Below are 15,267 nucleotides of genomic sequence, written 5' to 3'. Positions count from 1 at the left end.
GGGGGGGGGGGGAAGGCATGTGCAATATATGTGATAGTAAAAGCGCTATGGGTCTGAGGCAATTTCTTGGTGATTTCAGACCCGTTGATTTGGCGCTGGGTTGTGAGCTGGCTAATCCCCTCTGTGTGTCTCTGACAGACTTTACTGTTGGTCTGTACCCTATATGCCCGGTGTGTCTGTGGGTGTTTGGTGCACATGTGTCGACATGTCTGAAGCTGAAGGCTCTTCCCAGGAGGAGGCTGTATTAGGGACACAAACGGCTGTGGGGGTGATCATGTCGGCATTGCCGACGCCTGATTGGGTAAATGTGTTGAACGCCTTGAATGCTAATGTGGCTCTTATTAGTAAGAGGCTAGATAAGTCTGAGTCTCAGACCTAGGCATGGAAGGAATATGTGGAAGATATGTTATTGCAAAGTCAGGTTCCCTCAGGGTCACAAAAACGTACATTGGCCCAGTTGGCAGACACTGCTACCGACACGGACTCTATTTCCTGTGTCGACTATAGCGATTCCAGATTAGATCCAAAATTGGCAAAAAGCATTCAGTACATGATTGTGGCGGTTAAAGAGGTATTACATATTACTGAGGACCCGGCTGTGCCTGATAAAAGTGTCTGTGTGTATAAGGAAAGGAAACCTGAAATAACGTTTCCTTCCTCTCATGAACTGAACACGCTATTTGAAAAAGTCTGGGAAGGTCCTGACAGAAAGTTTCAGATTCCCAAAAGAATTACGGTAGCTTATCCATTTCCCTCGGCGGATAGGGAAAAGTGGGAGTCACTGTGGAGAAGGCCCTGTCACGTTTGTCTAAAAAGGTGACTCTCCCGTCACCTGACACGGTGGCCCTTAAGGATCCTGCGGATCATAAACAAGAAACTACGTTAAAGTCCATTTATGCGACCACAGGTACGCTACTCAGACCTGTCATTGCGTCTGCGTGGGTAAGTAGTGCTATCGAAAAGTGGGCAGACAACTTGTCTTTTGAAATAGATACCCTAGATAGGGATAGCATCCTCTTGACGCTGGGTTATATTTAGGACGCTGCAGCATACCTTAAGGAAACTGCTAGAGATATTGGTCTTTTGGGATCAAAGGCCAATGCCACGGCAGTCTCAGCTAGGCGAGCGTTGTGGATTCACCAATGGAATGCTGATTCCAAGAAAAGTATGGAATCTCTACCATATAAAGGTAAGGCCTTATTTGGCGACGGCCTTGATGATTTGGTATCTACAGCTACCGCGGGTAAGTCATCCTTTTTGCCTTATGTTTCTCCACAACAAAAGAAAACGCACCACTATCAGATGCAGTCCTTTCGGCCCAATAAATACAGAAAGGGCCGAGGTTCTTCCTTCCTTGCTACTAGAGGAAGGGGGAAGAGGTAAACGATCACCAGCCTTGTCAGGCTCCCAGGAGCAGAAGTCCTCCCAGGCTTCTGCCAATTCCACCGCATGACGTTGGTGCTCCTATGCTGGAGTCCGCACAGGTGGGGGCACGTTTCAAACTCTTCAGTCAGTTTTGGGTTAGTTCGGACCTAGACCCATGGGTTTTACATATAGTATCCCAAGAGTACAAGCTGGAGTTTCAAGACATTCCCCCTCACCGTTTTTTCAAATTGACCTTACCAGCTTCTCTTCCGGACAGGGAGGTAGTTTGCAACGCAATACAAAAGTTGTGTCAAAATCAAGTTATCGTCAGGGTTCCCCAGTCACAACAGAGAGAAGTTTTTATTCGAGCCGATTTGTGGTCCCGAAGCCGGACGGCTCGGTCGGACCAATCCTAAACCTGAAATCCCTAAATTTCTTCCTAAAGAAATTCAAATTCAAGATGTAGTCTCTCCGAGCAGTGATCTCCAGTCTGGAGGAAGGGGATTTTATGGTGTCGGTGGACATAAAGGATGCCTACTTACATGTTCCCATTTATCCTCCACATCAGGCTTACCTGAGGTTTGCAATTCAGGATTGTCATTACCAATTTCTAACGTTGCCGTTTGGTCTGTCCACGGCTCAGAGGATTTTCACCAAAGTGATGGCGGAGATGATGGTTCTCCTTCGAAAGCAAGGAGTCACGATTATCCCGTACTTGGACGATCTCCTGATAAAGGGCGAGATCCAGGGACCAGTTGGTGCAAAGCGTTGCACTGTCCCTGACAGTTCTTCAGCAACATGGTTGGCTCCTAAACTTGCTAAAATCACAGTTGATTCCGACGACGCGGTTGTCGTTTTTGGGAATGATCTTGGACACAGAACTACAGAGAGTTTTTCTTCCAGTGAAAAAGGCTCTGGAACTTCAGAGTCTGGTCAAACAAATTCTGAAACCAGCAAGAATGTCAATCCATCAATGCATTCGGTTGCTGGGGAAGATGGATTCGGCCTACGAGGCCATTCAGTTTGGCAGGTTCCATGCCACAGTATTCCAGTGGGATCTGTTGGACAAGTGGTCCAGGTCCCACCTACACATGCACCGGAGGATAATCCTGTCTTCCAAGACCAGGGTATCACTCCTGTGGTGGCTGCATAGCTCTCACCTCCTAGAGGGGCGCAGGTTCGGGATTTTCTCAATTTTCTACAAGCAGGTGTGGATGCGGGCCTAAAATTGGGCTCAATTAAGGTACAGATTTCAACCTTATCGGTTTTCTTTCAGAAACAATTGGCCTCCCTTCCAGAAGTTCAGACTTTCGTGAGAGGCGTGTTGCACATCCAACCTCCATTTGTGCCTCCAGTGGCACCATGGGATCTTAATGTGGTGTTGCAGTTCCTTCAATCACATTGGTTTGAACCTTTATGGAAGGTGGAGTTGAAATTCCTCACTTGGAAAGTGGTAATCCTGTTGGCCTTGGCATCTGCAAGGCGGGTGTCTGAGTTGGCGGCCTTGTCTCACAAGAGCCCTTATTTGATCTTCCATGAAGATAGAGCTGAATTGAGGACACGTCAACGATTTCTTACGAAGGTGGTTTCCTTTTTCCACACGAACCAACCTATTGTGGTGCCGGTGGCTACTGACGCCTTCGCTGAGTCAAAATCTCTGGATGTGGTCAGAGCTTTGAAGATTTATGTTGCCAGAACGGATCAGATTAGGAAAACAGAGGCTCTGTTTGTCCTGTATGCTCCCAACAAGGTTGGGTGTCCTGCTTCCAAGCAGACCATTGCACGCTGGATCTGTAACACAATTCAGCATGCTCATTCCACGGCTGGATTGCCGTTACCAGAATTGGTGAAGGCACATTCTACTAGAAAGATGGGCTCATTCTGGGCGGCTGCCCGGGGAATCTTGGCATTGCAACTTTGCAGAGCAGCTACTTGGTCGGGGTCAAACACATTTGCAAAGTTCTACAAGTTTGACACCTTGGCCGATGAAGACCTTAAGTTCGGTCAATCGGTGCTACAGAGTCATCCGCACTCTCCCGCCCATTCTAGAGCTTTGGTATAACCCCATGTTTCTATGGTGACCCCAGCATCCTCTAGGACGTATGAGAAACTAGGATTTTAATACCTACCGGTAAATCCTTTTCTCTTAGTCCGTAGAGGATGCTGGGCGCCCGTCCCAGTGTGTACTGTATCTGCAGTTATTAGTTGTGGTTACACACATGTTGTGTTATGTTTATTGTCAGCATGTTGCTGCAATTGTTCATGCCGTTGGCTTCTGTTCTGTTGAATGCCACGTTGTGCGGCATGCTTGAGGTGTGAGCTGGTATGAATCTCACTTTAGTTTAACAATAAATCCTTTCCTCGAAATGTCCGTCTCCCTGGGCACAGTTCCTATAACTGGAGTCTGGAGGAGGGGCATAGAGGGAGGAGCCAGTTCAAACCCTTTCAAAGTCTTAATAAGTGCCCATGTCTCCTGCGGATCCGTCTATACCCCATGGTTCTATGGTGACCCCAGCATCCTCTACGGACTAAGAGAAAAGGATTTACCGGTAGGTATTAAAATCCTATTTTTCCAAAATAGCCTTTTATCCCAATAATCTTACAGGGTTTGTCCATGTAAATATGCTGTATGCATGGAGATGTTTTTGTGCCTGTGGTAAGAAAATTGGACTGTAATCTGGACTAGGGCCTGCTGTAAATTATTACAGAATCTGTGATTTAGCAACACTACATAATACTGTTGTAGCAACATGAATAAAGGGTGGTAAACCATTCTGTTATAGAACTGCTCTGTTAGACTTACTCTTGTTTTCATACTCGTCTATAAATCTAGAAACTGCATAGATAATGTTAATAGAAAATGTTTATGCCTGACTACCTGCTTACTAGTACAGTATATCACTTTGCCGACACTTCAGTATATACAGCATAATGTCTAGCAAATGCAAGGTCTTACCCGTAATCAATACCCGTTGATATTTTTCTTGGTTTTTTGTTTTTGTTTTATTCACACTACTTTAAACAAATCTGAAACATAAATGTCGTATATGCTTGTTTTTTTATGTTAATTTTTAAAAAGCATACTGAGAAATGCAACACATGTAATAAGTGCAGATGGATATGGTGACAATAGAAACTGCGATTCTAGCGTAAGGGGGTGAATTCTGAGAGTGGTATACTGACACAATCCCTACGGATCCCGGTGAGTATTTTAACACTTACCCTAATCTTAATCCTGACCATCCCCTCCTGCTGCGTAACCCTATCTCCTCCCCCCCCCCCCCTCTTTCCCAGCAGCCTAACCCTCCCCTTAGTGCCTAACCCTTAAGCCCTGTACTTGCTGTCGGGATGCCATTGTTGGCATTACAGACGTCAGGATGGTGACTTCTGGGATATTAGCTACATCCTGTTGATATGCCTTTAACATGTAAAATTGCTTTTAAATATGAAAACGATGAACTAACCACTTTAATCAGATAGAAGTTGTGTTTGTCAATAATTACAGTTAAATAGAAATACTGCATTGTTTATACAAATACTGATATGGCTTTCGCAAGATTACGTCAGTGAGGTATCACCAGGAGCTGGTTATGTGACTAGTCCAGTGGATAGCCTGCCTATTGCTCCATAAGAGGTAATGGATGTTATCATGTACATATATATTTATTTACGAATAATTACACTCGAGAGCACTTCCGATGAGAGCTGTCCCTTGCGATGTGAGTACTTCCAGATTTATGACCCGGGAATTTTATTGTTCATGTGCGGCCATCGGCCAATGCAAACAGGGGCGGAGGGGTTGTCAGAGAGTGATTTTTCAGATCCCTCTCCTGGGATTTCTGCAAAAAGAATTCCATAGTCTTCTATTGATGGCGTTGCCTATCAGGCCCAAGCACCAGAAAGTTTTACTTTTTGGAGCTCGATACATATGGGGATTTATACACTTTAGTGCATCCCACTCATCATGTAGTCAAACCTTCCCTGTCAGTCAAATTCACTCTGAAATACTGCGCTTCGGTTAAGCCTTTCCCAATATGGGGTATATTCAATAGGAGTCGGATCCATTCCGACATGCAGTTATCGGAATGGATCCGACAACCCCTATTCAATGGACGGCCAAATCCGACTGTCGGATTTGGCCATCCTGTCAGGCCGCTGCTGTCAGCGGCTGTGGATGCGCTGACAGCAGCGGCCAGGGGAGCAGAGAGCGGCGGCCGTGAGCTGGAGGGGTTGGCTGCGGGGGACTTATGTGGAGCCGCAGGCGGAGCTGGCAGCAGGAAGAGAGGTGCTGCGGCGGGGGGAGCATTGATCGGCGGCCGGCGGGAGGTGCTGGCAGCGGGGTAACATGTCTGCAGCGGCGGGGGGAGGCGCTGCAGGGAGAGAGGTGCCTGGCCGGGAGACGGCCAGGCACCTCTCTCCCTGCAACGCCTCCCCGCGCCGCCGCAGACATGTCCCCCCGCAGCCTGCTCCGCCGGCCACCGATCAATGCTCCCCCCGCCGCCGCAGTACCACTAGTCTCCTCATCTCAATCCGACTTTTTTTAAAGTCAGATTGAGATTGTCGGAAACGGGGCAAAAACCTGTCGGGTTTGGCCCCGCTTCCGACAATGCACGGTGATCGGCGGCTGAAGCCGCAGATCAGCGTGCATTCCGACAGCATTCCGACAAGTCGGGTTTGCCGACTTGTCTGAATAAACGGGCCACTAATGAATAGGTCGGAACCCCTTCCGACCTAAAACTGTCGGAAGCTGCCGTCTTTCCGACAAAGACGGCAGCTTCCGACAGTTATTGAATATACCCCTATGTCGGCAAGTTTACAAGCTGAACAAATTTCTACCTGATAAATTCGTTAGATATCAGTGCCTCATGCCTCAGTGATGTCACAAATTTCTAGGAAATCCATAGGCTACGTTGTCATGATTATTGGTTTAGATCACAAATGGCACCTCCAGCTAACCATTGTTGCATCTATGGTAAATCTGAAAAGATCTAAATTTGGTGTTACAAGCATTTGTGTTGTATTATTTATATCTAATACTGGAATGTATAATCATCCTTGCTTTCAACATGTGTGACTATTTGCTAGGGAAACTTTAAGGCCCCCCATCCACTAGGCCGACTTGTCTGAGCTGCATGTTGCATCAGATTTCTCTTAAACTCTCCTGGCAGATTTGTAGGATTCATATCGGATCCTGGGCTTAAATTTTCACTAGATTCACTTCAGATATATCGGATGTAACCTATCATGTGCCGACAGATCGCATCAGATCTATCTGATGCACACATGCTACATGTGATTGATCTGTATTTAAATATAATAGGCTGCTGCTGCCGCCGCGTCCTCGTTGGTGGTATTGGCCATGGAGATGCCAGTCCGGTGGATCTGATGCAATACATCTGAAGTAAAAAAATAAAAACCCTCCGATGTGCACCTGATTTCTTCAGATTCGGATAAATCCTTGGTGCAACACCAAAGATCTATGGTTCAGTCATATCTGACACAGGACCGCGCATTAGATTGGAGGAGCAGTCCGATGTGACACTTCATTAGATTTTTTGTCAGATGTGTTGAAATCTGATGAAAAGTGCCCAAATCGGTCTAGTGGATGGGGGCCTTTAAGGTTTCAATGGTTTCACCAGCTTGTCTTTCATTACTTTTATATCTTGCTTTGGTCATTGTCTGTCCCTGTGTATGTGTGTGTGTGTGTGTGTGTGTGTGTCGGATACAAAACAGTTCTGCAAGGGTGCTAGAAACAGAGTTAAGTTCTAACTTATAGTGTATTGAAAATACCCACAATATAAAACCTTTTGGTCAATGATAGGTACTCAATATTTTTTCAGTGATGTTGATGCTTTCTACCTGGTAAATTCTGTAATTAAACCCACTCACCAAGACTCAGCCAAACAAAGACCCAATGGCCACTTATTAGTAAAAATTAGAATATTCTTTATTCTGGATAAAACGTCAACTTGCCATAAAATATAATTGTTTACATCATAATTTATTTAAAAAAAAAATGGCAGCAATATCACATTGATTGATTCACTGGACAAAAATGTCACGCTCGTCCAGTTGTAGCATATCTGTTTCAATTTATAGGAAGAATTTTTACTAGTGCATTTAGCCCGTTCATAATTATGCTCACAGAAATCATTTAGTCGGTCACAACTTTTAAATACGGATAATCCAAAGAACATAATAAGATCTATGTTCATCCATCAATTTCAACATACAGTGACAGGTTTTTTTTTACTTAGAAATGCAACTAACTCGTAACACTGCTTGCAAAAATAATTCTGACACAAATTTTAAACAAAGGCTCATAATATCAACCAACAATCTTCAAATAAAGTTCCACTCTGTGTAAAAACTGCTCTCTTGCTGCAGTGGTAAAGGACTGTCTGGGCTATTACCCTTATATACCTAACAGCAGAGCCGGCCATAGGCAAACTAGGCAATTGCCTAGGGCATTTGATATGCCTAGGGGCATCAGCAGCTTCTGCTGATTAAAATGATATGCGGCATGCCTATATTCTGTGTGTAGCATTTCATATACAGCCACAGTCTCACACAGTATATAGGCATGCTGCATATAATTTTAATCAGCAGAAGCTGCTTGTGCATCCTAGCCACAGAGCAATGCAAATAAGGTGCATTTTCATTAAAAAAATGTGCCCGACGTTAGCATTGCGGCAAGATTTATGAGGACACATCTGTATTCAAGCAGAGGCAGAGGTCACAGTGTTAGTGGCACTGTGAGTGTTGTATGCATGTGAGTAGGTTGTTTGTGCAGTAGTGTTCGGAATATGTGTAAGGAGCATTATGTGTGTCATGTAAAAATGCATTAATAATGTGCAACATATGTGTAAGGGGCACTATGTTTGTCATTATGTGTATGAGGGCATTAATAATGTGCGGCATATGTGTAACAGGGTACTACTGTATGTGTGTCATTATGTGTATAGGGGCACTAATAATGTGCAGCAAATGTGTAGGGGGCACTATGTGTGTCATTATGTGTATAAGGGCATTAATAATGTGTGGCATATGTGTAAGGGACATTACGTGTAAAAGGGCATTAATAAAGGTTGTCATAATGTGTAAGGTACATTATGTTTATAAGGACATTAATAATGTGTCTCATGTGTAAGGGGCATTACTTTGTGGCATTATGTGTATAAGGTGCTCTACTATGTGGCGTTGCATATAGAAAGGGCACTACTGTGTCGTCTAATGTGAATAAAGAGCAATAGGGTGTGGTGTAATGTGAATAAGGAGCAATTCAGTGTGATGTAATGTGAATAAGGGGCTCTACTGTGAGGAGTAACGTTTATAAGGTAAAGTGATACTACTGGACACTATCGCATGATCAAATGTGAATAAAGTTGCAGTACTGTGTGGCGTAATTGGAATTGGGGTTACTATTGTGTGGCCATGCCCCTTGCCAGCAAAACACACCCCTTTTTGGGCTGTGTGCCAAATGTGCGAACTGTTCCTATTTAATATATAGGGGGTACAAACCCCAAAATAAAGACTGCTATGGGTTGATGGTGCTGGGAAAGAGGTGCAAGGTCAGAGGCGGAACCAGCGGTGGTGCTAGGGGGCACCAGCCAAAATTTTGCCTAGGGCATCATATTGGCTAGGGCCGACTCTGCCTAACAGGGTGTGTGCTGGTCTCCACCCCTCATTACCAATTATTACTGAAAACTGGGTGTAAAACTCCTGTTTTGTTAAAAAAAACAAAAAAAAAAACCTACTATATATAGAGTTTATTTGAGAATTACACTATTAAGGGCTTTAAGAATAATACAATTTGGAAGACTGAAAACCTTTTAAATAGGGTCTGGTAGATCACGCTGTTTTCATTACCCAGCATGCTTAGTTGCAAGCAGGAGTGTGGGACCACACTTCCTGCTTCCGCTGCAATGACCCTGGTGTGCGCTCCAAACATCGCGCTTCGTTACATTGCGGCTTTTTCCAGAGAGAGCACTATGTTGGCTGGAACACACGGACTTCCTGTTGCTTTCCCAACCTCATGTGACTGGATAATACCCACTGACATCCGCTCCCAAACTGTGCCAGTTGTCAGCGGCAACTGCCAATACTACAGACACAGATACTACTCCCCATACACAATGGGCGACACACTAGACGATACGAACGATAACCATCTATTTTTAAAAGATCTATTGTTGATATCGTCTAGTGTGTGTGTACCCGTGGGTCGTACTTGTTCAGGCATTATCTACTGAACATGCAGCTCAACTTTAACTATATCATTAAGCTGTATGTTTGGGGAGTGTGGGGATGACGTCACTGAATGATATTGTTCAGTGTGTATGCACTGAAGATCACCCCTAATTAACAATCAGCGATATAGCTCTGATTGCTAACTAGGGAAGGTCGCCCAGTGTGTACCTGGCTTTAGAGCCAAAAAAACAGATATAGAAATTGAATATGCTAAATAATGTCTGTTCTATAAATATATATAGTTATAGTGCGTATGAACTAATATGAGGATACAGATAACAGTGTGTGTAAATGGAATATGTGATCTAGTAATATGTTATGACATAAACTACAATCTAAAGTGTGTGTTGTTCTAATAATTAGGGTTTGTCTTTTATTTGTAAATTATGCAAAAAAATATAATTAAAACGACCAAAAAGTGCTCTATTTAGACAAGTATATAAACTTTATAAAGCATTTGACAGTTGACAAAATATGTCTGTTAGCTCCAGCTTTACAATAATGGCACAACTTTATTATTAACATACAATATATTATAGTGACATAAGACACATAAGGAACTCAAGCCAAAACTCCAAAATATAACAAATAATATATTTAAAAAAGCTATAAAGTAAATGTGAGCAAAAATGAGAACCTGCTCAACAAAACGAACTATGGGGCCATTTTGAGAGTCGATTGACTATATTACACTATTGAGGGTGGAATAAACTTCCCAATATTCACTATTATTCAAAAACGAAACCGTATCTATCCCTTCATTCAAACCCTTGGGAGAAAGCGTGTCTAGTGAATAAATCCCCCCCCCCTCCCCAAAATTGTTTTTGAGAGGGATAGTACTCTTTCATCCCCCCCATTAATTTGGTTTTACATGTTCTAATATAGTCAGGGTTAAATCTGTCACATTAGACTTGTGTGTTTCTAAAAAATGTCTGGGTAGCCTGTAGATTTTTTTTCATTGTTTGTACTGCTATGTAAATGTTTTGCCTGACTTTTTATGCCTTCAGTCAAATCTGTAACTAAATGATTTCTGCGAGCATATTTATGAGCAGGCTAAATGCACTAGTAAAAATTCCTATATGTTGAAATTGATGGGCTACAACTGAACCAAAGAGCGTGATATTTTTGCCCAGTAAATCAGCTGTTACATACCAAATTCACAATTTTTATGGAAAAGTGTCAAAACAACTGATGATGTTTTTGCCTAAGTGATTATCAGTGCAGGTTCTATAAGAGCTTCCTCCTTTATCGTTAGTTGTATTTTATTGTTATATGATTGTGTACCACCTATGATGTCGTTGTTGTTTTTTTATATGTGATGCTATTTCTGTGTATTGAATATTGAACCATCCATCATTTATTACCTCACCCCTTATTTAAGAGTAGCATCCCTGAAGAAATCCCCTGTATGGGACGAAACGCATAGGGTTTTGGTGGGTGTTGTGTCATCAGCCGTTTCCGAAGGCCCCGCCATTGAGCTCACGCCCGTAAGGTTGTTGATGGGAAGGATTTTGATCTCTTCAGAAGTTGCAATACCATGACTCCTTCTTTTTTTTTCTTTTTTTTAATTAATGATATCAGCAACTATATTTTATGTCAAGTTGAAACTTTATCCAGAATAAAGAATATTCTTTTTTCTACTAATAAGTGGCCATTGGGCCTATGTTTAAGTGATTCTTGGTGAGCGAGTTTAATTACAGAATTTATTAGATTTCCAACTTATCTACCAAGTTACCTGTGGTGGCTCAGGAAGAAAGCATCAATGTTACTGAATAAATACTGAGTACACACCGATAATTGACCAAAAGGTTTTATATTGTGGACATTTTCAATACTCCATACAATAAGATCTCATTTCTGTTTCTAGCACCCTTGAAGTATTGTTTTGATCTAATAATCTGTTTGGGGTTCTGCTAACAGAGGACCCACTGAGAGGAGCAGATACCTTGTTTTTAGCGCAAGATTAAGGCAACTTGTATATATATTGTGTATGTATGTGTGTGTATATATATAAAAAATATACCATGCATAATTTAAAAAAATATCATAAATAACTAGTAAATCTGTTGTTGAATAAAAGAGTACTCTTACAAGTTAGTTATTTGTCTGCTACAGAAGTGTCAAACTTGGTTAGATGACATTATTGGATGTATCCGTTCTTCCACATTTCCTTAAGAACTGTAAGGAGTTCTTGAAACCTTCCCGGCATGGTGTGTGCAGAGCGAGTATGAATATAAGTCTGATACAGCTACCGCTGAATACCACCAGTTCTGCAATGTTCATGACCAGTTCCTCATTAGGAGATAGGTAGAGCCCATGTATCTTTAAAGATGTCCTCCTAATGAGCATGATGTTGTAGAAGAGACGACATATAAACATCACTGATACATTAAACAAAATAACAATGTGAGCTTGGACCTTCTCGTTTCCTGTGGCATTGTCTGCACTTCTCGCTTGAACAATCAGTAGAATGTAGAATATTAGAAGAATGATAGATGGGACACAGAAACCTACTGTAAATTTTGTAAAGTCATATTCTGGTTTGGCATTTAAAGGGTCCAGCTGGCAATATGTTATATTCTGAAGCCTGTTATATGTGCCCAACAGTGACACTGTTGCTACAGACATTAATACTGAGAATATTAAGGTCAAGGTGACGCATCCCAGTCGGTTTTGAACTATATTTGCCATGATAGAGTTGTCCATGATAATCAGCATGAAGAACATCATAAGCAGAAGGTACTGAGAGAAGAAGTAACTTATATTGAAGAACACAGACAGGACACCACAACTCAGGTTTGATGTTTCCAGATAGCCTGGTCTTGTTGTAGAAGTAAAGGAGTACAGGATGATTGAAATTTCAGTAGAAGCCAAGATTAAAAGATAGAAGTCCAAATTTTCCAACATTTGATGCTTCAGCTTGTTCTTGATTAGAATTGTGAGACTGATAATACCAGCCAATAAACCAAGAGGAACCAGTATTCCAAAGTAGCTGTGCATGACTCTGGAAATGATATTCTGAGACCTAATAATATATTCTATGTCTGTGTAAGGACCACCCAGAGTTTGGCTAGGGTAAAACAATCCACTCATGTTTTGAAGGTCCATGATCGCTTAGGTCCACCAAGCTGTTCTCAATATATACCTAGGAAATGAAAAGGAAAAAAAATATGTGAATTACTCTTATGCTAACCTTTCTTATGTTAAATAATGTGTTATACTTTGTTGATTCGAAATATCTAGGAATTGATTTTTTTTGTGTTTTAGTTTAGAATTTGTGGTGACAATGTCTTAATTTCCCTTGTGACAGTAAACCCCCTTTCAAGCGTAAACCCTGACTTCAACCGGGCATGGACCCGGGACACTGAGCATGGGTTGAAGCTGGGGCTTTCTGTACTTGTCACTTTTCACACCGGTTCTGGGTCATCGAAGCGCAACTGTCCCCTGGCAATCAGCTCCTTTTATGCATGACCTGGGTCAGCAACACCCTATTCATACATTTCAGACAGGAGCTGGGGCACTAACCTGGGTTACTAATCCTGAGAATAACCCTGGTTAATTGAAGGGGCACAGGACCCGGGACTGTCATCCCGGGTAGACCCTTTCAGGCACAAGCCGAACCCAGGTGGATGCGCGTTCACAGCAAAAAGTATTATGTCCGAAAGGGGTATTATTGAATTCTTGAAAGAAATGTAACAGTTGCTGATGATACCTTCTAGTGAGACCATGGGGTAGGTAAAGCCTTCTAAAGCGTAGTTGCTGTAGACAACATCTTCACTCTTTTGAAGGCTTAATACAGTAATCTCTGCCATAGCTTTCCATAAATCAACATGTATAACATCTACCTCTCCACACTGATTTACCAATTCAGCATATGTATTCCTTAAGATGCGGAGGATACCAATTCCACAAGGTATAATTAGTGTGGTTACTACATTAAAAAAAATTATGATATTGATGTTGCAATGTGACAAGTGCAATCTACTAAAAAGAAAATTGGCACAGGATCTGAAAGGGTTAATGAATTCCTTGCAGAAGTTAACTTTTAAAGATAACCTCTTTCACAATGAAGTAGTATTGTGGCGATCACTCACTTGTATAACTCACGATATACTCAGTCAGTTTCAGTTTTGTCCAGTCTACTTTTGTCTAACAACGCAAAAGAGTACAGTCTGTGTTCATGGAGGCACAACCGTTAGACGCTGACAGGATAGATTATCCTATTAACGGTGTGTATTCCATGCATGGGAACCCTGGGGTCCTACTATTTATCTTACTGTTGCAGTACTATTATAAATTGTGAACTTTTGCCTGTGTTTCTTCTTTGAACTCTAGAATAAATGTACAGTATTATTGAAATGCATTAGCAGCAGCCTGAAAGCTAGAATTGGGGATATTAGAACAGGAAATAAACTTTAGTTCTACAGATTTTTTGCAGAGATTATTAATGATTACATTTTAATATATTTAACATTTTTGAGTCGTTATACTCAATCTCAATACATTGCTTACCATTTAGCTGTATAGGGGCAATTATGGTTTTAGTATTTTAATCCAAGTTTATCCAAGCATTGTGGGTTTATGTCAACTGAGAGTTTATTAATGTGATTCTCCAGAATTAGAGACGTTATTGTTATCCCATGTAATTTAGTTTCTGCTGTGTCTAGCCTCTGAACCCTTAATGCATTTACATATTATGGGGTCTATTCATGAAACAGTGAAAAGAGTGGAGAAGTGAGCCTGTGGAGAAGCTGCTCATGGCTACCAATCAGTTTCTCCGTACATTTGTATAGTATGCAAATAATAAATGTTACTTCAATGCTTATTGGTTGCCATGGGCAACTTCTCCACTGGCTCACTTCTCCACCCCTTTCACTGCTTCATGAATAGACCCCTATATCTTCTACCGTTACAAAGAATTTCCCAATTGAGTCCACAGGCGCTCATACAATAAAAGAAAAAAAGAAAAGAACAACCATAGTGTACTCTATTTTCCACATGTAATCCAATGAAATAAAATAGGTAATTACTCGTACCCCACGAAATGGTCTACCGTTTTACAGGTAGACAGACACACTTTTCATGGAGCTGGATGTCACCAGTTTGGACTCTCTTCTATCAGGATCTCCTTACAGATTGTGTCCATACCAAAAAAAGAAAAAATTCTCTGATAGTGCAACACTGTTTTATTCCTTTAAAATATACATAAAAGCAAATTTTGGGGGGATATGAAATGGTCTCTCACCAATGGAAATGGTCTACCACAGGAGCAGACAAAAACAGCATAGGTAAGATGGCAAACACAGGCGTCCCTGGAACCGGCTGTCCAAATCCCATGGAGACACATAAAGACACAATGATAAAGACACAATACGTGTTGAAACGCGTCGGCAGGAGGACTATAGGAAGGAAGACGGTGTGGATATCTCTCCATGGGATTTGGACAGCCGGTTCCAGGGACGCCTGTGTTTGCCATCTTACCTATGCTGTTTTTGTCTGCTCCTGTGGTAGACCATTTCCATTGGTGAGAGACCATTTCATATCCCCCCAAAATTTGCTTTAATGTATATTTTAAAGGAATAAAACAGTGTTGCACTATCAGAGAATTTTTTTCTTTTTTTGGTATGGACACAATCTGTAAGGAGATCCTGA

General features: G+C 41.9%; 2 protein-coding genes across 5 annotated transcripts in view; one reads left to right on the top strand and one right to left on the bottom strand.

Annotated features, from left to right (window-relative positions):
* C7H7orf50 (chromosome 7 C7orf50 homolog) overlaps positions 1 to 15,267 on the top strand; it is a 671,077-nt gene that overhangs the window by 310,954 nt on the left and 344,856 nt on the right. The window lies entirely within an intron of this gene.
* Positions 10,455 to 15,267, bottom strand: part of LOC134945345 (atypical chemokine receptor 3-like) — a 34,085-nt gene continuing 29,272 nt past the window's right edge. The window contains exon 2 of the mRNA XM_063934550.1: positions 10,455 to 12,760. Within this exon, the coding sequence (XP_063790620.1) occupies positions 11,746 to 12,723 (978 nt within the window). The 5' untranslated portion in view covers positions 12,724 to 12,760 and the 3' untranslated portion in view covers positions 10,455 to 11,745. The remainder of the gene's footprint in view (positions 12,761 to 15,267) is intronic.

Source organism: Pseudophryne corroboree, chromosome 7 (genome assembly GCF_028390025.1).
Source record: "Pseudophryne corroboree isolate aPseCor3 chromosome 7, aPseCor3.hap2, whole genome shotgun sequence".
Classification (NCBI taxonomy): Eukaryota; Metazoa; Chordata; class Amphibia; order Anura; family Myobatrachidae; genus Pseudophryne; species Pseudophryne corroboree.
This window is presented reverse-complemented; position numbering and strand designations above follow the sequence as displayed.